The sequence below is a fragment of the Meleagris gallopavo genome, chromosome 1, assembly GCF_905368555.1.
Source record: "Meleagris gallopavo chromosome 1, MGAL_WU_HG_1.1, whole genome shotgun sequence".
In the NCBI taxonomy this organism is placed as follows: domain Eukaryota; kingdom Metazoa; phylum Chordata; class Aves; order Galliformes; family Phasianidae; genus Meleagris; species Meleagris gallopavo.
In genome coordinates, this window is record NC_139404.1 from 187,908,412 (window position 1) to 187,930,636 (window position 22,225).

Below are 22,225 nucleotides of genomic sequence, written 5' to 3' on the forward strand. Positions count from 1 at the left end.
TCGCTTCCAATTCTAGTGACTAACAAAACAACAATTTATATCACTTTTCCCCACAAAAATAATGAATGCTGTTAATTTATAGCACTCACAGAACACATGTCAGCTCTCATAAAGACCTCAGAAAATGAGATTTTTTTTTTCCTCCCACTACAATTTAAAGGAGAGGCTGAGCATCATCTCACTGAGCCACGTCGGTCAGTGTGGTTACCCTGCGCTCCCTCTACAAACCTTAGAGAGCAATTTTCTGCTACATGTCCCACTCTTGGAAAACTGTTCTTTCCCCAGCCTGTAAAGTTAGCCTTCTTTGTACTGCTTCCCATCAATTCACTGTAATAACTAAGAGGAAAAATGTGGCTTTTTAGCCATGTACTTATTTGAGAAATTTATTCAGCAGCTGAAATGACAAACAGCCTGTAATGCTTACTAGAAGGAAAAGGGAAACAAAAATCCCCTACTTCAATACCTACTGGATTTCCTGCTTAGTAGGCTGTAAGGAGACTGCAACTGTGTCCATTAACACTTCTGTGCACCTAAAGTTACAATTCTACATTAAAATTTTGTTATTTAAAAAGAAACATAGTGCACAAAGAACTTTAGTACATTAACAGAAGCTAAATTTCCTGGCCCATAATATATTTTGCTTTAAGAATTCCTGCTCAGTTGTTTTTAGACCTCTTCCTTTCAACAGACCAGACACATAAAATTAGCATTATCACTGTATAATCAGCATTTCCTAAAGCACATCTATCAGATTCTTCTAAATGGCAGCTGTAGTCCACTGAGAATCAGATCAATGCTTTTTAATTCTTCCTGTTGGTTGCCTTAATATGTCCTTGAAAGCATTTCCTTATACAAATATGATGAAATATAAATTATTATAGGCCAAAAAGAACCAGAATGCCTTTCTATGTGCAGCCAAGCATCTAGAGGTTTAGTTCGGAGAAGAGGAGGCTCAGGGGAGACCTTAAATGTCTGCCAGGAGGTGGTGGTGAGGTGGGGGTTGGCCTCTTCTCCCAGGTAACAGCGATAGGAAGAGAGGTAATGGCCTTAAGTTGAGCCAGGGGAAGTTCAGCTTGGATGTTAGGAAAAAAATTATTTTCTGATAGCACTGAGGGGCATGGATTGTGGCCATGTTGGGGATGGGTTGATGGTTGGACTAGGTGATCTTAAAAGTGTTTTCCAACCTTAATGAATCTATGTGGGGGGTCTCTGCCACATCCGTGTCAATTTCAAGCAGGATTCAAGACTGGAATCTGGTCTCTCCTTCATAGAGGAGCATGGATCCACTTTGCTCTTTCTGTCACTGTGAAAGATGTGAACGAGTTGCAGTCACATTTTATGATAATTCAGTATTTTGTGCATGAAACCAACACTCATGCTCTTGCAAGTCTAAATACATTGCCTTAGGGTTAACAAAAATCAAAAGGGCTAAGTAACTCTGGGAGAGGGGAGGAGGAGAAATGTAAAAACTATTTGAGAAGCTATCCTGGCTTAATGAGATTCTTCTGGATGTTAGTACAACTTCATTTTGAAGCGAAGCTTTCTTCATGAAGTTCCTTAAGAATTTAATGAACAGTTGTATTTAAACATACACTAGTTTATCTGTGAAAGCCCTGTTTCCCTCTAGAGTAAGCTGAGAAGAGAAAATCATGTCACTCCAGCTCATCAGACAAGGGCAATCACAAATTGACATAAACACGATCAGAACCAGCAACAAGCCCTTTTCTCCACATACATAAGAAATCAAAGTTCCTCTAAATTATAAATTTTGTTACAATTAAACTATTTTTCCTGCCTAAACAGGCCGGGGCTACCAATTTTAGGAGAATATTTTGATGAAATTCAAAATAGCATCACAGTTCTGAAATGTAGAGGGATGGTCCCATTCTACTGCTGCTATTGCAATGCATGATTTTACACAGCCTAGAAGCAAGTGTCCCACTGGGATGTCTACAGATGGCATGGGAGAAAGAGACAGAAGATGTGAACTCCCAAATACTTATGACCAGAAAGGGAAAATAAATCATCAGCAGAAGGTGGAAACAAGTTGGACTGGCAAAAGCATAAAGCAACTGGCAAAAGCATAAAGGAAACAAATAGGAACAGAAGAGACCAAGAAAACACAACTCAGTCTCCTTTGGTCATAGGAATAATATGGATTACTTGTAACAAAAGCAGATAGTTGGGTTTGTGGTTTGGTTTTTGTTGTTTTTTTTTTGTTTTTTTTTTTTCCCAAATGATAGTGGGTTTCAAGTTGTCAGACAGCTTTTAATTTCATTTAGGAAGTCTATTGCATGGACCTAGGCTTAATTTTTTGCCAAAAATGCCATAAATTATGTCGCACAAGCTAACAGTAAAGCTGCTGATTCACTAGCATTTGTAATCCTGCATGCTTAAATACATTTGTAATACTCAAATACATTCACACTGGCAACTTCAGTATGCTGATAGTGATAGGACAATGGGGGAATGGTTTTAAACTGAGACAGGGAAGGTTTAGGTTAGATATTAGGAGGAAGTTTTTCACCCAGAGGTGGTGACACACTGGAACAGGTTGCCCAAGGAGGCTGTGGATGCCCCATCCCTGGAGGCATTCAAGGCCAGGCTGGAAGTGGCTCTGGGCAGCCTGGTCTGGTGGTTGGCGACCCTGCACATAGCAGGGGGTTGAAACTGAATGATCATTGTGGTCCTTTTCAACCCAGGCCATTCTGTGATTCTGTGATTCTATATAATAATACAAAGTTTTTCAGAGGCCATTTCTGTCTCTTGAGATTGTATTTAAAAGCTGTCAAAGCATGTATTCTCACTGGGCAGGGGGTTGGAACCAGATGGTCTTTGAGGTCCCTTCCAACACAAGCCATCCTGTGATTCTATGACAGAAGGGGAAATTAAATCCTTGATGTCCATTCAGACTGAAACAGACTGTCTAGAAACAAACAAGAAATGCACAGATTTTTAAGGCCAGATTACATTACCAATCTAATCTCCTGCATAAAGGAGCCCCTATGATTTCACCCCTCAAAATCCTGCATCAACTATTCTGAAACTGAACTGCAGCAAAACATCAGGCACAGAGATATCCTCAGTGTCAATCATCTGTTTCAAAGTTAACATAATAACCAAGAAAGCAGTCATACTTCTCCATCTGTGAACATGTATAGCAGGCAACCCTCACAGTACACTAGGGTAATGTGTCTGCAGCACAGCAGTATGAATTAAGAATGATATTCCTCCACATACATTCCCATCATTACTACATACAATTCTAAGTAATTCCATGAATGATGATGATTCCATTCAGGTTTGAAAATTTGTTTCTGCACATTCTATTAAATTCATTCTATTATTCATTCATTCTATTAAAACAGAATCACAACATCTCATTCATTGTTATTAGTTTGAAAACACTGCCAGAAATCATGTGCTTTTATTACTATTTATACAGTAAATGTTAACTCATAACTGACACTGAGGGTGTATTATCTAGAGGGAAAATAATGAGAAATCACATTAACTACATCCCTTTTCCTGTTATCAAACGTTCACATTTTGTTCCTTTCCCCACGGTTTTGAGTTAAACCCAGGGATGTATCAACTCCAAGGACAGCTGGAGAGCTGAGCTGCATAGGAAAGGCTCACTTGTCATTTATCCTACTGGCACCTTCTCAAACTTTAAACAGGTACCACGTTTGCAGGGAACCAAACACAACCCAAGGTCTACAAGTGCTTTCAGAGTATGAATTTGCCCCAGTTCTTGTCTGAACACTGAAAAGCACATTTTCCAAAGCTGCTTTATACTTGCTCTGATCACAGACTTTGCAACATACTACAATCATAGACATATTACTTTTATAATGGATTAAGAAATGCAAACCAAAATTAATTTAAAAAAAAAAAAAAAAACCACATTCAAATCTTCTTCAAAACACAACTTTGGAACTTTTATTTAAAAATAGCACTGAAATTTTGTTTAGTTATTTGCTTACCCTGCTGATGGCTGATCTTTAACCCGCCGAACACGTAAAGAATAGAGAACAGACTAAAGCCATGATGTGAAAAGTCGTCAGTGTTTGTAAGAGAGGCTTCTCACAACAACAAACACCAAGCTTGGTGCCTGTTCAAGATCTCTGAGGGCTGATATTTACAAAATAAAAACTTAAGGCCAAATTTGACAGGACACACTTAAAACTTTGACATTTAAACATTCCTACTGTAAAGCGCACAGATTTTCCTCCCATTTTCAGCGCAGAAGAAAAACGATTTCAATCCCCCAGCAAAGCTCTTTTAATTTCAAACTGTAAGTAGCAGGAATCAACAATCTAACACAATGGAGATGCAAAATGAGATAGGAAGCTTCATAGCCCACCTTTCTTCTTGACTGGCATTCTTCTTCCTACTTCTGAATCTGGTTGCAAGCACTTATTTACAGGTATTAACGATGGAGCACTGCGAGATCAGGAACTGGCTATCTAGTGCAAAACACTTTTACAGTTCAGTTAGGAAATGCAGCTTCAGTCTTCATTTCTAGCAATACTTGCTGTTTTTTCTTGTATTGGATTTCCAATGTTTCCCACAAATAAGAAAAAAAGGGGGAAAAAAAGCTTTTCAGATGTTTAAGAGACGCATTCAATTTCTTTAAAATATATTTGATTCTATAAAAATACAAGAGAAAATGCTCCTTGACAATACAAAAACCCTATTGTAACTCCTCTTCCGGCAGCAAAGTTTGAAAATTAAAAGATTTTAAGTAATACAATTAAGGCACAGTCCATCTCTAGGCAGCTGTCTTAATGCTCCACCTGTACATGTTCAAGAACACGTTATTTGCAGGACAAAAACTCCCAAATAATCCAAATAAGGAGCAAGACAAAAAGCAATCCAAAGTGACTCTTTAAACTTCTTTCACTTCTTGAACGGATTTTGCTAGCTATGTATCGATCACACAGCAGACTGAAAAGGTCCCTTTTTCCTCACCAGACAACAGCCTTCCAATATCACCCTCTTACCCAATAGAAATCACCGGCCAGTCACTTTCATTTTTATTATCTGCAAGCTACCCAGCCTTACGGTCTTTAACGTCCCTCTGATCCTCCCATGTATTAAAAGAGAGGATTGAAAAGGAGGAAAGCAATCCCTCGCCCTGGAATTATTAAAGTGACAGTGCTGCTCACTGGGCACTTTGGCAAAGCAGATCACTTTGTACCGGAGTCATTTACTTCGTGCCATTTCTTCCTTCACACAGCAGCCGCCCCGTCAAAGAGGGATAATGAGAATGAGGAGAAGAGCTTCACAAAAGGTTCATTTTCAGAGATAATGAAGGATCACTGAAAGAAAGAGCCAGCCATTAGATCAGTCCAGAGTTTCCCACTCAGAAGCGCAGCTGGTTGGCATGACGTGAGTCTCTCTCTGTCTCTTTCTCTTTCCCCCTTTTTCTGGAAAAACAAAAAGAGAGACACAGAACAGGGATAGATTTTCCTCATCTACCTCCTTAGAAAAAAGCTATGAAAAAGGTGGGCAGGCTCTCAGAGCTCTCCTTTCCCACACAGGCAGCCGGGATGCACGCACAGGGCTTTGGCTTTGCATCATCTTCTTTAGGAGATGGAAACTGAACGTGTGAAGGAGGGTGAACATCACCAGAGATCTGCCTGTCCCGCCTTCCCAACCCTTTGCTTCTCCAGCTCTAAAAGGGGCTGCCTGGTGCTTTTTGGAGCGGAGAGGGCTAGGATGGATAGGGGAGAAGACAATTTCCCTCAGATCGCATGGGGACAGGGCTGAGGGGATGGAGGAAGGATGCAGGCGGGGTCGGACGGGCAGCGCAGCACGAAGCGGAGGACGAAGGCGAAGGGGAGCGGGCGGGGGCTGAGGAGGGGTCGGGAAGAGGGCGAGGGGCCTGAGGCCACGGGACCGGGTGAGGGTAGGGGGTCAGCGGGTTACCCCGAGAACTGGACCTCCCCCCATGGAAGGCTCCGCGCTCCGCTAGGGGGAGTCCCCGCGTCTGGGCCGCCGGCTGCCGGGTCCCGTTCAGCCCCGTCTCCATGGAGGAACCGCCGCCGCCGCCGCCGCCATCCGCCGCCCCTAGCAACGCGCGCCGGGCCGGCCGCTGACCCCCCGCCCGCCACACGAAGCAGCCAACCGGATGCCGCCGTCTTACGCCGCCCGGGAGACGCCCAATCAGAGACGGCCTCTTGAAGCCGCCGCTCACGTGATCACGGGCAAGATGGCAGCGCCCATAGGGGGGGCATAGTGGAGGTGGGAGGGGCTGCGGTGTGAGGACGGGGCCTGGCGGCGCGGTGAGTCGGGAGGGCGGGCTGGGGCAACGTGTGGTCGTGAAGAAGGAGCTCGGCGGCTTTGGTGGGACTTTGGAGATCCTGCAGTTGAGTGTCAAGCCCTTGGGGTTTGAGGACACCCAAGATGTGGAGAGGGGAAGGCAGTGGGGGGGTGGGCTGTTGGGAGCCCATGGAGGGAAGCCGGCAGTGCAGCTCTGCTTGAGGACACCGACTGGTCGGTAACGCAGTGTTTCCTCTCACGTGTGCCGTTTTCCACACAAACAGGTCTGGTTGTCCTCAACCCAAACTCCGCAGAAAGAAAAGACTTCAAACCTTGTGCTGGTCCTGCTGACCCCAGGTGAGCGCTGTTCTTCTGTTACTGCGTTCCCTGTTTCTGTATCCCAGTCTGAGATGAATCACAGAAGGGGTTGGGAGGGACCTTTGGAGGTCATCGAGTCCAACCCGCTGCTAAAGGAGGTGCCCTGCAGTGGGTTGCACAGGAAGACATCCAGATAGGCCTTGAATCTCTCCACAGCTTCTCTGGGCAGCCTGTTCCAGTACTCTGTCACCCTCGCAGTAACAGGGTTCTTCCTCACCTTCATATGGAACTTCCTGTGTTCCAGTTTGTGCCCATTGCTCTTTGTCCTGTTGCTGGGCACCACTGAAAAGAGCCTGGCCCTGTCCCTTGACTCCTGTACTTTAGGTATTTATAAGATACAGTCGTGTAGTTGGACTTTAGGAAATAGCTTTCAAATCAGAAAATAAACTTAAGCCACTTACAATTGGACAACTTATGTTTGGGTAATTCTCCATCCATTGCAGAAAAATACCTTAAAAAAGCTTTTAAATCACTACGTACTGTGCCTAACAAAACTTGATAACTTGATATGTGGTGTCTGTGGCTAGGAGCACCAATAAAAAAAAAAAAAAAAAACATTAGTGGTGGCATGTAAAAGCAGACAGTAGATATCATTATGATTACTGTAAATCTTTACACAATATGGTTATATATATATAACCAACCCGTCCCCCACCATGCCCAGTAACTACATCCCTCAGTGCCACATCTCCTTGTTTCCTGAACACCTCCAGGGGTGGTGACTCCACCCCCTCCCTGACCAGTCTTTTCCAATGCCTCACCACTCTTTTTTGAGAAGAAACTTCTAATATCTGAACTGAACCTCCCCTGGTGCAACTTAAGGCCATTCCCTATCATCCCTCGTTGCCTCCAGGTGGTTTCTAACTGTGTGAGTTCAGCAAGCTGTTGCCTGGCCCCCAGGGCTGGAGATGCTGTGGAGCTGGTGTCTGGGAGTGATCAGAGTGAGCACTTAAGCTGGCTCAAAACGGTTGTCAAACCCCATCTGCGACACCCCCTGCTAAAGAAAGCAGCTCAGTAGGGTTCATGCAGTCAAAAATATCATAGACTTCTGGAGCTGGATTGCACGTTTTACATCTGATAGCTGCCACAAAAAATAGGAAATGCATTTCTGATTGCGTATTGCAAAGGAATGCAAGTGTTCGTTTGGTGCATACTGGGGGTGTGTAACTTTGATTACATTCTTTTGTTCCTTATGATTCAGGACTTCAAAATGACAGGAAGAGAATTTCTTGAACTAGATTCTCCACAGCGAAGACTATATTTGGAAAGAGTGAAGCGGGTGGAAACCATACACAAGTTGTTGAATGAGCTTCCTAAATCAGATCAGTAAGTGCTGCTGAAATGAATGAACTGTATCAAACATTTAAAGTCTTTTGGAGACTGTTCTCTCTCCACTTTCTTTGTATTGCAAACCTTCCTCAGTTACAAAAATACTGAATTGCAGAGAAGCTTCTTATTATCCAGAAGTGAAAACTTGTTTTGTATTCCTCAAATATGGTTATGTGTCAGTGGTCCTGCTAAGTTGGTTTCTGGCATGCGCTTCCCAGTGCTTAAGGTTCTGAGATGGCTGATTAGCCCCGACTGGCTCTGAGCCTTCATGCAGTCATGCATTTTCTAGGAAACTGAAATGCTGGAGAGCATAAGGCAGATACCCATGTGGTTCTGCTGGAGTTGTCATGCATTAAGCAGGGCTGGCCTAGGGCCAGAATGGAGCGAGCATCACACTGCTGCTTTCTGCACTTCATTCTGTGCTGCTCTCTGTTTCAGGAAGGTGAGGCTGAGGAAGCCAGGTGGTGCTTACAAATCGACCAGAGCCATATGCCAGGTTCATCAGCAGGGGCACTGTGCAGCACAAAAATAGCTAAATAGCCTCTGTGCTTCACAGACACCGGTGTTTTATAATGTATTTCACTGCAAAGTCAGACTGGACCTGAGCTGGTTGACACAGATATCTTGCATATATCTTGTCTGAATAATTCAAAGTAACAAAAGCTTTTTTAATTATTATTAAACTAATAGGACTAAATTGCTGGCTAAGCAAACTACAGCTAGTAACATAGGGTCTCCTCACCCAGGTGAGAGAAGCTAACACCAAAGCTTTATCCCTCATATTACAGTGTTGTAACTCTGTGTAGGATTTGCTGTGCTTGTACACAACTTAAAACACATCTCCTTCCCCTGAACTGGGAACTAAGTGGAAGGCAAGTAACTCTTGATAGAAACTGCAGTACCAAGAGATTGCTGGGCCTTGGAAAGAAATAGCTGTCATAACAATTGCAGGATATCTCAAGTTACAGGGGGCACATTGAGTCCAAGCCCTGATTCCACACAGGACCACTCAAAACCCAAACCCCATGCCTGAGCACATTGTCTAAATGCTCCTTGAGCTCCAACAGCTCAGGGCTGTGCCCACTGCCCTGGGCAGCCTGTTCCATGCCCAGTGTCCTCTGGTGTAGGGCCTTATCCTAAAACCCAGCCTGACCCTTTCCTGACGCAGTTCTGTTGTGGGGGCCTCAATCCTCATTTGAAGCTGCCTTAGCAGGCCTTGAAGTTTGCATGCCCTACTGGGTGGATCACTGACAGCTGGAAGTGTGCTGCAGTCAAACTGATAGTTCATGTTCACCAAAGATTGTGTTTTTAACAACAGAGAGCTGATATTAAAGCGTACAGAAACAACTCTTCAGTCCTCCCTTTCTTTCCTTTTGTGCTGGGCAGCTATTCTGTACATCAGTAAGACTGATGAGATTCTGCTCCTCCTGTGTATGCTGTTGTGCTCTAATTGGATTCTCAAATACACTGATAAATTTTAATCTCAGTGTTCTGTATGTATGCATATGCACACGTGCATTTCACTATCTGTGGTTGTAAATGGAGCAATAATATGGCTGGTTTTCAGAACCTGTGCTCTGGAGATGGTCCTTAAATGATATTCAGAACTGTGAGAATGGTGATCTAAAAAGCAAATATGTCCATTTCTTAAAGCAAACAAACAAATGCATTGTGACTCCTAAATAAGAGCAGGAGCAATATTTGACCAGGTAGATTCCTGTGCTGCATTAACATCATAACTGAATTGTGAGTAGCATATGTCCATGTTTGAAAATCTGATACGTACAAGGAATGAAAGTACTGTCTTATTCAAAATGGAAATAAGACAATCAAGTGTCATTGATTGTCAGATGCTTTTGTTGTTAAAGCTTTCCAGAATCAGCACTTAAATCTACTAATGTTTTATATGGTTTATGAGTGCTCAGTGTTACTCTGAGCATTAGTCATAGAATCATAGAATGGCCTGGGTTGAAAAGGACCACAATGATCATTCAGTTTCAACCCCCTGCTATGTGCAGGGCCGCCAACCACCAGACCAGGCTGCCCAGAGCCACATCCAGCCTGGCCTTGAATGCCTCCAGGGATGGGGCATCCACAACCTCCTTGGGCAAACTGTTCCAGTGTGTCACCACCTCTGAGTGAAAAACTTCCTCCTAATATCTAACCGAAACCTCCCTTATCTTAGTTTAAAACATTCCCCCTTGTCCTATCACTATCCACCCTTGTAAACAGCCGTTCCCCTTCCTGTTTTATATATATAATATACACTCCTTCAAGTATTGGAAGGCCACAATGAGGTCTCCCCGGAGCCTTCTCTTCTCCAAACTAAACAAGCTCAGCTCCCTCAATCTTTCTTCACAGCCCTCTCATCATCTTAGTGGTCCTCTTCTGGACCATTTTAATGTGGAAGAGTTTTAAGTAGGTGCATTTTTAACATAACTTAAATTAGCTGGTAAATCTTTAGTTATTGTTACATTTGATAACTCTGCAAATAGGTATGACATTTGCCCTAGCATGTGTTTTGTGATTGGTGAAGCATTTGATTATCTTTGAGGCTTTCAGCGGTAAATACAATTTATGAAACACTTAAAAATACACTTTTAACATAACATTATTGGCACAGCCTCAGAACTGAGGTGCCTGTCCATTAATTGATTTGCCTAGCAATGATTATTATTCTTGGAATGTTTAGGTTTGTGGAAACCCAAACAAAGCATTATTTTCATTGATCAACTGACAGTAACAGGCATAATGATAAGGAATGCACAACTTCCCTCTGCAAGTCAGATGAATCACAGACTGTGAAACTGGCACGTTTCCATTCCTCCCTTCCACTACCTGCTGTGATGAATGCAGCAGGGAGTGTTTGTCAAGCTATTAAATGAAGACTGTCTCTCACCACATTATACATTTCACCATCAGTAACTGCTCTGAGCTGTATGTTAAAAACATGATAGCAGAATGCAGTCCCTCTGTTATGATGGGGAAAATAGTAGCTCCAGTTCTGTAAAAACAGTATGTTGCACTTCTTATTGTAGACTACTCAGAAATGAACTGTAGCACTGAATAAACAAAGCAATTTTTATGTTCCTCATTGTCTAAAGAGACTTCTTTTATTATTTTCTTACAGGAACCTTTGTAATCATGGATCATACTTCCTTGCAGGAAATGCAAGCTTATGTGGCTTAACAGCAAATAATTTCTTCAGGAAGATCCTAAATATCAGAAAGGCTGCCATAATATCTGCTTTGCCAATGGCTGTTATTCCATTTATTTCAACAGTGGCAGTTTATGATGCTTTCCTGCATGACCCTCTATTTTCAGGTAAAACATAATTTGTTGTTATCAAAAAGCCTTTGCTTCCTGTGCATACTGAACACTGGATGAGCTGTTCCTCTCTGCAAATCTTGAAAACCTTGATTGGTAAAGCAGGGTTTCAAAAACATTATGCAGTATGTTGGGCAGCAGTGAGCTGTTCAAGTTGCAAGTGAGGGAGAGAGGTATGTGTATTTTCACTTGTACATAATTCTTTCCTGTTAGTCCTCCCTGATTTTTAGTACTTTACACTCATGTGAAATTGACATTTGAACTCCAACAAAGCAGTTTGGTTTTCACTATCTGTACCATTTCATTAAAAGGTTTTAGAGTGATAAATTCTCTGCAGGTTAGTGTATTGGGCTTACGTGGCAAGGTTTTGGTAACAGGGCTGCAGGAGTGGCAGAGCCCAGCAATGCCCCTGTGTCAGAGCAGCTCCCACAGGGACCCTCTGCTGGGCAGAGTTGAGCCATGAGCAACACTGAGTGCACCTCTGGGAGAGTGAATTGAAGGGAGGGGAAATCTGTGCAACAGCAGCTGGGAGAGAGGAGTGAGAAATAGGAGAGAAGCAGCCCTGCAGCCCCAAAAGTCAGTGTAGAGGTTTTCCAGGCATGGAGAAGCTGTTTCCTGCAGCCTGGGAGTGGCTGCTGGTGGAGCAGGCTGTTCCCTGCAGCCCACAGGCACCATGCAGAGCAGATCTCCTCATGCAGCCATGGAAGAGCCTGAAGGAGGCACAGCCCATAGAGAGCCCCTATAGGAGCAGCCCCAGGCAGGAGCTGCTGCCTGTGGGACATGTTTAGTTTGCTTTTGGTTCTCAACGCTCTAGTTTGTTACCTTACTGCTCACTGCTACGTTAATCTCCCTTATGTTGAGACTGTTCTGCCTGTGATGGTACATGGTGGATGAACTCCCTGTCATATCAGTCTGTGAGCATTCTTTCCATCATATTTTCTCCCTCTGTCCTGAGCAGGGGGAATGCCAGAGCAATGCTGTTGGTGCTTAGTGCCCACTGTTGTTTACTCATCACAGCTGGAACGAGAGTTGTTTTATTTTGCAAAAGGAGATTTTTTAAAAAAAGGGAAAAAAATTAAAATCCTGCAATACCTTGGTCATTTCTGCAAAGTGCCTGTTTCTGTGTAGCATGCAGCTTACAATATGATAGAGCTATGTGGATATTGACAATGAAATGCTTTGCTTGTCCTGCAGGTGAGCTGGACTGCCAAGTCTGTGCCGTGGTCAGAGGAGGATTAATAGGTGCTGTTGTGGGTGCTTTCTACCCTATCTTCATGGCTATCCCTGTGAACGGAAGCCTTGCAGCCAAGTATGTCTTATCAATCTGCAGTGAGTTAAATTTGGTTGTATTTCCAGCTCTCAGTTTAAATCGTGTGAATTTTCACACAGTATCTTCCTGGAGGCTTTTACTGTATGAAAGGTGATTTGTACCAGTCATTGAATTACAGGGAAGAGCTCATAAGAGGTATGCTTCCAACCCTCCAAACAGGAGAAGAAGATCTACAAAACTGGAGTACTGTACAACATTTGAGTTTAGCTTGTAATCTTGCAAGCTATGCATGATACATGTGGGCATTTTAAATTGAGGCTCCCCATCCCCCAAAGCAGTGAACATTTCTTAGTGGTGTTTGGCTGGGTAGCTAAATGTTTCTGAAGTGCTCAGTACCCAAACTCCCTGGCAGGTGTGATTCTACAGCATCTAACCAGAGGGAGAACTCAGTACTCCAGTACCACCAGGTGAACTTAGGAGAGGAGGAAAAGAATAATATCTACCCAAAGTATTTTTACTGACTTTAAATACCAATGCTTAAATTGGACGGAGGAAAGTAAAATAAGTTCTTACCCCTGTTTATGTTTTTTTAGGTACTCTTCGTCTCCCTTGCCAGGGAAAGAGAACTTACTGCGCTTCTGGCTCTCAGTTTCTCAGCCTGTCTTTAGAAAGATGAGATTTGGTGTGCTTATACAGGCTCTGACTGGAGTTTTTCTTGCCAGTAAACATCATGGAGTATATGTCAAAGTACTGGAGCAGATGAAGCCCAGCAGGGATCCTGAAGAGTTATAAGCCTGAAGTTGAACAACTTTCCAGTTGCCATGGATAAGAAACTGTAATAAACAAAGAAGTTGGTGCTTGCTGTCCTTCTTCTAATAGAAAACAAGGTTAAGACTGTGTGCTGACATTCTTTTCAACCCTGAACTTGAATGTAAGTTAAGTTCTTCATCATGCCTGACACAGAATATATACCTTGATAACATCTCTATAAAAAGAAGTGTTTTTCTTTGGAAATAGGGAAAAATAAGTCATTTTTTTATTGCATGCTTAAGGTTTGGCTGTAGGGTGGTGATTCTTGAGATTCCTCAAAATCTGAGTACTTTCCTCCCTGAACTTCACTGAAGTAGAATTTCTGTCACACATTTTGTTGGGCTGTTACCTGGGTACAGCTATAAACTGCAGGGAACACCATGATCACAGAGCAGTCAGGAGTGATACTCATGTCAGAGTGTTCCCAGCACATGCATTTACACTGGGATCAAAAAAAGCCTAACTGGAACAAACTGTCTTCCAACCAGTTTGCCTTGAAATTGGTCTTCTCCTGAAGCAATGAACTATATTGAGAGGCCTCAAAGGGCTGCTGCTGCGGTATCTCAGCATCCTCTAGTTAGAAATTAGTGGTTCAGAGTGCTTTCTTTGTGAGTCAGGCCTGTATTCACCCTGACAGCTCTATGTTCGAGAGGCTTGATGTCCAGCTGGAGACCAGCAGCAAGCAGTGCTTTTCAAGAGTCTGTACTGGGACCAGTGTTAACATCTTTTTGAGTAAAGACAATAGGATTTTCTACAGAAGCAATCATCTCAGTGTGCTGCATGGTCTTCTTTGTAGAACCTATATCGTTACTGAGCAGCAGCTACATACATTTTATTTAAATTCTACTATCCCCGAGATGCAAACAGTAATTTATATTTAAGAATTCAGCATTGAGACCCCTAATTGGCTTTCTTAAAAATTCAAAGTTGGACACTGATGAAGATTGTATTTTAGTTTCACGTTTATTTTAGTTTCCTTGTTATAGCAGGAAAATCATGCTATTATTTCTCTATAACCTTATTTGTACAGGCAAAGCAGCAAAATGACACTACAGCAACAGCTGTTACACAAAGTTGGTTTAGTTTTGCTTGGCCTGAAGTATTCCTATGTTCTCACACTGACCTGCATCTAAGGGGACGTTTTGGCCAGCCTTACCTTCATCATCCTCCACTTTAGTGATTCTCACAAATATTTTACTAGGCAGTGAACGATGGTATTTCCAGGAGTTGTATCATCAGACTTTAACTCACTGAACCACTTACCTGTGACAAAGAAAAAAAAACAATAATATTTTAAGCTATTACTTTGCACTAGTGTCTTTAAGAAAATGAATGGTTCAGAGGTGGTTACTTGAGTGTTTACATGGCTGACAGTGAAAGCAGACCCTCACACTATGGGTGATGTTCAAAACCTCCTTCCATTCCATGCACTGTTTTTATTTTGCTATCAATTCAAGCGGTAATTATTCTCCAACTAATCAAAATGCATGCTGTGCTTTTAAATGATTCAGTGAGGACAAACTGTTCTCTACTCTTATTTTAGGATGGAAGGTAGAGAGCATTCTGTATAACAAGAGGAAAACAATATTCCTTTAGGTCTGATCTGTATGCCTTCTGCTACCTTCATAGCTGCAAGGAGGCAGTCACAGACTACACGTCACATGCCTGATAAATAGCCTGTACTGATAGATTTATGATTAGTTTAAGTCTGAACTCTACCAGAAGGACACTAAGGGACTGGCTATAAAGAAAAATGAAGATAAAATTAGTACTTTTCTAGTGTTTATCTTGTACATTTTTCATTTCAGATGGCAAATCTCAATGTTCCTTCCTGCCAGTGAGCAGAGGCAGTGTTATTTCTCCAGCTCTCTATATCCAACAGCAGTTGGATGAGAAAACACAGACTCCATTACTGCCAAGGTGCAGTTTTACACAGGGTGTTCTTTAAACACAACCCATTTGAGTATCCACAACAGCTAATAAATCCTTGAAACATTTATAAATATAATGCTACAAATAGAATCTTGTTGATTCTCACAGGGAAACTCTTTGCTAGCTTTTGAGAACAGAGGTTCTGTGGGCAGTTGCTGGGTAGATGTTCCTCCAGATGCTGTTAAGCTCTTCAGAAAACAGAAGAAAAGTTAATGTGCTGTCTGTAAAAGACTACCAGTGAACCAAGAATGAAATTGCTTCTTACTGAACTCGAAATAGGCTCCAGGTGATCTTGGGGTGAAGAAATACTGGAAAATTTAGTATAGTTAGGCAGTTCAGCACTGAAAGCCAGCACATTTCTTTAATGTGCTCTTTACAAATAATGCATTTAAGAGTATAGAAATAAAGTCCACAGCAGCACATGGCTCACTCTGGAGCTTTACAAATGCTGTCCCTTCAGAACCCTCTAACATACACTCACCCTAGTGCTGAACATAGAAACAACAGTATGATGGAACATTATGGCTAAGAGCACATTACTATTTATCAAACTTCAGAACTTAGTAAGGATAGCAGAGGGAGACTGCAGCCCACGGAATGTAAAAACTTCCACTCCTCTGTGGCTTATTGATTAGATATATTCACACTAATAAAGGGAAACAGCTGTGAAATACAAAATGTAGTTATTGCTGAAGAACAGTTCTATCTTTGGTTCAAGGAACAATGCCTTTGTTTCTTCTTTACCCCAAACTAACTTGAAAGACAGATGAGCAAGAACCTTCCTTCAGGATGTGCTGATCCATTTAATCTTCTGTTCCATCAGCTTACCCACGCAGCAGAATTTTCCTGATTCCCATTTTGTGTAGTGAAGCACTCAATTAAAGCAAGGTACCAGCGAGAGGAAAAAGATGAAGAAAACATCTGAGCCCATCAACTGAAAGATCAACAGGTCTGACTTTATTACGATATCTCATCTGGATGGCACGTCATTACAAAGAAACATTTACAATATATTTTCAAGTATTAAGTTATAGTCATTTCAAGGCTTCCACTTCAAAAAGCTACATTAATACACCATACAGATGGTACAGTTGGTTAGTTTCAAATAATCTCCTCCCCTCTATTTGGATTAAATATGACTCAGCAGGCACTAGATATGCCTGCAGCCACTTACTTTCTGGGACTTGACCTTGTTCTTGTTCAGGTCTATGTCACTGTGTGTACCAGAACATCAGCTACTCTCAGACACAGCTCACAGGTGGTTTCATGGCTGGAGTGATGTGCAGCTTCATAACATAGATCTCTAACTCCTACTGCTTTGTAGTGATGCAAAATGAAATAATGCATATTTAACTTAAACTTCTGCACTGAAGTGACTGTAGAAATGCCACTGTAACATCCCACACTTGCTGCATTTAGTGTTTCCCTTCTCCTCATGCACACACTAAAATTCAAACTGAAGCATGGTTGTGAATCCTGAGCCAGGCAGATTCAACCTAGGCTCAATCTAACTCACTAATTTCCATTTTGTGGATCAGTCAGCACATATCTTGAGAAGGTCCTGGCACAACCCACCACTTACAGCAGAGCACACAGCTAAAGACTGAACCTTGGAACAGTCCTGCCGATGCCACCGCAGTAATGCATATCTTAAGTCTCTCTTGTGCTGGCAGTGCATCCTGAACAGATGGAATTCTGAAAGCACTGCTTGATAGAATACTGTCTTCTAAAAAATATCTCAGATGACAGTTAATGAATCCCAGCATTCAACCTTTTTTCGTTTGTTTGTTTAAACAAAGATAGCAAAAGCCCTGTTACCTCTTTATTCTCATTTCTTATACTACCTTTTAAAATAAAGCAGGAAATGTGGCCAGCAGCTGGTCCCGTCTCTTCTGCCCCAACACAGCTGAATCCACTTTAGCATAAAGAAAAACAAGGATGCTAAATACACGTATACTTCATCACACAGTGACGTTTCACAAAGAAAAATCATATTCTTCGTACCGAGGAGCACTTGATAAGGTGTAGTACCAACAGTTCCAATTGCTGGGAGAAAACTCTTCTGCTTAGCCTTAAATACCAAATTTAAGGCTGTAAGAAACAAGACTTCCAAAACACTAATTAGAATATTTTCTTAAAGAAGTTAATACACGGGACTGATTTAAATCTATTCTTTGTGAAACCTCACTTTACATATATTATCATTCTCACAATCCTTCTTCCCCCAGCTGACGTACAGAAAAACCACCTCAGCATTATGACACAACTACCGCTCATCCTGTGTGATGGGGAGAAATGCTACTACCAGAGAATACATACTGTTGTTCATCAACAGTTTTCCTCCTATCTCAGTTAATCAGGAAGAATTTTTCAATTAATTAGTCACATATTTGCTCATCTCCAACCTCTGCTGAACTGAATGAAGTTACGGATTTCTGGATACTGTAAGAGTAAGCTAAATTAACATCTACGGCATCCTGGCTTGTATAAGGGATGGTGTGGTGAGCAGGACTAGGGAAGTCATCCTGCCCTGTACTTGGCACTGGTGAGGCCTCACCTCGAGTACTGTGTTCAGTTTTGGGCACCTCAGTATAGAAAGGACATTGAGGTGCTGGAGCAGGTCCAAAGAAGGGCAAAAGGCTTGTGGAGGGCTTGGAGAATGTGCCATATGAGGAGAGACTGAAGGATCTGGGCCGTTTAGTCTGGGGAAAAGGAGGCTGAGGGGAAACCTTATTGCTCTCTTCCAATATCTGAAAGGTGCTTACAGTGAGAGCGGGGTTGGTCTCTTCTCACTGGTGACAGACAAGGGGAAATGGCCTCAAGTTGCAACGGGGTAAGTTTAGGTTGGACATCAGGAAAAGCTTCTTTACAGAAAGGGTTGTTAAGCACTGGAATAGGCTCCCCAGGGAGGTGGTTGAGTCACCATGCCTGGATGTGTTTAAAAACCATTTGGATGTGGTGCTCAGGGACAAGATTTAGCAAAGGGTTGTTAGAGTTAGGGTAGAATGGTTAGGTTGTGGTTGGACACAATGACCTTTAAGATCTTTTCCAACCCGAGCAATTTTATGATTCTATGATCTCTACTGTAAAATTAAGCACATGCATATACATGCAGTTTCTTTAAAATGTAAAGCTACTCTGAAGTAACAAAGGAATTGCAGTGTGCACAGGCACAGAGATTACTTGTGAGAAGTACTGACTTATTTGCAACCCTCCATGATGCTAACCACAGTTCTCACTGGAGTTCTATAGAAAAAAGTGATTTCTCTACGTTAAGGTTCCACTGAACCTTAGCAGCGTTTGGGTTCTGTTCAAATAGGAAAAGCCCTGCATCGTGAATTCAAGAAAGGCAGGAAAGGATAATTCTAAAGGGACTGTGTATCCTTAACACTGGACTGTATTTTAAGCCATCAGGTCACATTTTTCATTTAAAAGCAATTTACTTGTTCTTTTGGAACTTCCCCTGTGACAAAAGACTATAAATGTTGTATCATTAGCATATTTTCCCTTTTGCTGCTCATATGCTCATAGTTCAATAGAAAATTCCTATTTCAAATGGCAGAAAGCATTTACTTTTAATTCAAAACGCAGCTCACTGACCGGCTACTGTGCGCATATTGATTTAGAACAGAAAGCAGCTACTCAGAATGTTGTTTTCCACAACTGAGTTAGGAATTAGAAACATCACAGCAAGGCAGGGACCAGAGATACCATCTCCTGGACCAGTCACCGCATGAACGAGACCGGCACAAGCAAAGCAAGCTGTCTGACACCGCATTATGGGAATATATTGATCCTTACCAGGTTGCGAGGTGGGAAACGACTGCTCTTTAACCCCTACACAACGGAGCCTGGCAGGGCAAGCACCTAAAAGAGAAACTGTCAGAGAGGTTTTAATAGTAATGTATAACCAAGAGGCAGCACAATTTTATACGCATGCTTTCTTTTGCCGATCGTTACTACTTGCCGTCCGACGACGACGTCTTAATGAAGGTTTCGGTTTTCTAAGCGAGCGTTTTCAGCTGGGATAAGCGGGCTGACAGAAACCCAGCCGGGTCAACGTTATCTCTACCGACAGCCGCACGCCGTCCAGCCTCAGGTCGGCACCGTCCGTTCCCCGCCTGCAGCTCCGCGTCACCACCTCTCCCGGCTCGCACCGCCGCCGGCTCGACGCGGCCTTTGGTCGAGGCGCTCACCCGTCGTTCGGAATTCCGTCACCCGAAGGCGACAGCTTCCCCTTCTCCGCGAGGAGGCACTTGCGGCGGGTAGCCGACCCTACGTTTTGAAGGAGGCGGCCGCTCGCCGAGCGCAGATGGAGCAGAACTCCACCGACACCTGATCCCGCTCCACGTGCAGGCAGATCCCGCCGGGAGCCGCCCAACGCTCCTCGGGCTCCGCGCCCGGCGGTTCCTCGGGGCCGGGCGGCCGCGCGTTGGGCAGCGCGTAGTCGTGGTCGCCGCTGTCGCCGCCGGCCCGGCTGGGCTGCTGCTGTTGCTGGCGGCGGCCGTCCCTGAAGAGGCTGGTGCCCAGGCGCAGCCCGCCGGCCCGCGTCCCGGCCAAGCGGCTCAGGAGCTGCCCCAGCGCGCTCTGGTTGGCCAGCACGGCACGCAGGTAGCCGCTCTCCCGCTCCAACTCCCGCAGGCGGCGGTTGAGGCCGCGATTGCGGTCCCGCAGCTGGCGGTTCTCGGCGGCCAGGCCCTGCAGGCGGCTCTCCAGCCCCAGCACGTACTGCTTCTTCTTCAGCCGGTTCAACCGCGCCGCCGCCGCCGCCTTCAGCCTGCTGCCGGCCCCGCCGCTCCGCCGCCTGCGGCCCCGCCCCGCTTCTCCACAAAAACAGCCGCTCGGCTCCGCTCCCGCGTCCCATTCCGGCCTGGCCGCCTCCAGCAGGTCTCCCAGCTCCAGCCCGGGGAACCAGTCCTCTTGTTCCCACACCTCAGGCGGGCCTTCGGCCGCCTCCTTTTCCTGTTGTTGTTGTTTGGGCCTCGCCGCTCCCGGATCCCCTTCCCCGCCGCCATCCCGCCCTCTCGGGGCCTGCCCGGCGCCGGCGAGAGGCCACGCGGCTCCCGAAGGGCTCGCTCCGCCCGAGGAAGCCGCCAGCAGTTGGGTGAGGCTGTGCCGCATGGCGGCGGCGGCGGAGGGAGGAGGGGGGGAGAAGGCGGCGGCCGCGGGGCCCGGGGAGAGCGGCGCGGAGCGGCGGTGCCGCGGTGCATGTCGGGAAGCGGCGGACGTGAGGGGATGGGGAGGGGAGGGAATGTCTGAGGGCTGCGCCCGCGCGCGGGAAAAGCGCGTGTGTGGGGGAGTTCAACGGTGCCCGAATGGCTGCGTTGGGACGGACCTTAAGGCACACATCTGCTCCTCATCCCTGCAATGGGCTGGGTGCCCCACACCAGGTTGCGCGGAGCCTATCCGACCTGGCCTCGAGCACCTCCAGGGATGGGCACCACAGCTCTATGGGCAGCACCAGGGGCCTCACCGCCCTCTGAGTAAAGAATTTCTTCCTAACCTAAATTTAAATCTCTCATTTGGTTTTAAACCGTTCCCCCTTGTCCTGTCACTGTCACAGAATCGTAGGGGATGGAAGGGAGCTCTGGGAACATGGAGCCTAGCCCCAGGCTAAAGCCCATTCCCTGCAGCAGGTCCAGGAGTCCAGATGGATGTCGAACATCTCCAGAGAAGCAGACTTCCCACCTCTGGCAGCCTGTTCCAGTGCTCTGCCACGCTCACAGTAAAGAAGTTTTTCCTCACGGGATCTTTCCTTTCCCACTTTGTGCCCCTTGTTGTGTCAATGAGCACCAGTGAAAAGAGCCTGGCTCTATCTTTCCATTAGGTATTTATAAGCATTGATAAGATCCCCTCTCAGTCTCCCCCAGGCTGAACAGCCTCCCCTCATACAGAGATACTCCAGGCCCTGATCATCCCTGTGCTCCCCCACTGCACTCTCTCCCCATCTTGTTTGAACTGGGGAACCCAGAACTGGAACAGGTTGCCCAAGGAGGTTGTGGATGCCCCACCCCTGGAGGCATTCAAGGCCAGGCTGGATGTGGCTCTGGGCAGCCTGGTCTGCTGGTTGGTGACCCTGCACATAACAGGGGGTTGAAATGGATGACCATTGTGGTCCTTTTCAACCCAGGGCATTCTATGATTCTATGATTCTATGAACTGGACACAGCTGCGGGCTCTCCAGGGCAGAGCACAGGGGCAGGACCACCTCCCTCAGCCACTCTCTTATTAATGCATGTCAGTGCATCAGACTGTGTAAAACATCTGTCTCTAAGACATGCTCACATGATGAGAACTTGGAGAGCAATCCCGGCAGCTGCCTGCAGCCCTGCTGCAGGGTGCCATTTGGCATATTGTGGAGTGAGTGTTGGAGTTTTCAGGAGCTGAAACTCAGCAGCCAAAAACCATGGCCTCAGCTGGGAGAGAGGCAGGAGTGGACGGGGAGCCTCACTCTCCCATGGTGCTGACAAGAAAGATTTTGAACAGAAATTGCCAGATCTATGCCCTCAGGTTTTGTACCACTTAAATCCTCGACCTACTTTGAAAACAACTGAAATTACCCACAGAATCTCTTACTTTGAGTTGAACAGGGATATAAACAACACTGGCATTAAATAAGACTAAGAGAACTGTAGGCAGCTGTAGAACAACTACTTGTAATGTTTTGCTTGAGCTTTGGGTATTGATTCAGTGATTTTACTGTTTGGACCCAGTAAGTTTCTGAATTGTTACTGTTCATGCTACAGACATTGCAAGATTGGATTCCATTCTTGGATCTCCAAAGATGCCTCTAAAGCATCCCACATCTCTTGAACTTCAAGAGAGAATCAAACGTTAGAGACTACGACTGGAGTGCTTTTTATAAATAAAAAAAATATATCTCTGGGAAGAAAATCTAGGACCAAATAAAAT

General features: G+C 44.6%; 3 protein-coding genes across 18 annotated transcripts in view; 1 reads left to right on the plus strand and 2 right to left on the minus strand.

Annotated features, from left to right (window-relative positions):
• Positions 1-6,134, minus strand: part of DLG2 (discs large MAGUK scaffold protein 2) — a 1,005,161-nt gene extending 999,027 nt beyond the window's left edge. For 8 of the 11 annotated variants that reach the window (XM_085216435.1, XM_085216430.1, XM_085216431.1 and 5 more), the window contains exons 1-2: positions 5,935-6,133; positions 4,367-5,432 (exon numbers count right to left, since the gene is read on the minus strand). In XM_085216435.1, the coding sequence (XP_085072561.1) occupies positions 4,367-4,385 (19 nt within the window). In that variant the 5' untranslated portion in view covers positions 4,386-5,432; positions 5,935-6,133. Of the gene's footprint in view, positions 1-4,366; positions 5,433-5,934 lie in introns of all 11 variants that reach the window. The other 3 variants (XM_085216429.1, XM_085216427.1, XM_085216433.1) reach the window with 2 other exon arrangements.
• A 29-nt stretch (positions 6,135-6,163) lies between these two features.
• Positions 6,164-13,568, plus strand: LOC100539698 (transmembrane protein 126A). 5 transcript variants are annotated; one of them, XM_085216454.1, is made up of 6 exons: positions 6,164-6,249; positions 6,552-6,624; positions 7,847-7,971; positions 11,105-11,298; positions 12,496-12,610; positions 13,165-13,568. In XM_085216454.1, the coding sequence occupies exons 3-6, from the start codon at positions 7,856-7,858 to the stop codon at positions 13,361-13,363; spliced, it is 624 nt and encodes a 207-aa protein (XP_085072580.1). In that variant the 5' UTR covers positions 6,164-6,249; positions 6,552-6,624; positions 7,847-7,855; the 3' UTR covers positions 13,364-13,568. The 5 variants fall into 5 exon arrangements, with proteins under 5 accessions (XP_085072580.1, XP_085072582.1, XP_085072579.1 ...); XM_085216456.1 differs by having other exon boundaries at positions 6,191-6,290; positions 12,496-12,630; XM_085216453.1 differs by having other exon boundaries at positions 6,194-6,290.
• A 2,680-nt stretch (positions 13,569-16,248) lies between these two features.
• On the minus strand, positions 16,249-20,553 carry CREBZF (CREB/ATF bZIP transcription factor). Of its 2 annotated transcripts, XM_085216452.1 has the most exons (3): positions 19,281-20,553; positions 19,115-19,192; positions 16,249-17,228 (listed from the first exon to the last, which is right to left on the minus strand). In XM_085216452.1, exon 1 carries the CDS (start codon positions 20,432-20,434, stop codon positions 19,589-19,591), a length of 846 nt encoding a protein of 281 aa, XP_085072578.1. In that variant the 5' UTR covers positions 20,435-20,553; the 3' UTR covers positions 16,249-17,228; positions 19,115-19,192; positions 19,281-19,588. The 2 variants fall into 2 exon arrangements, with proteins under 2 accessions (XP_085072578.1, XP_085072577.1); XM_085216451.1 differs by having other exon boundaries at positions 19,115-20,553.
• Between the last annotated feature and the right edge of the window lie 1,672 nt (positions 20,554-22,225).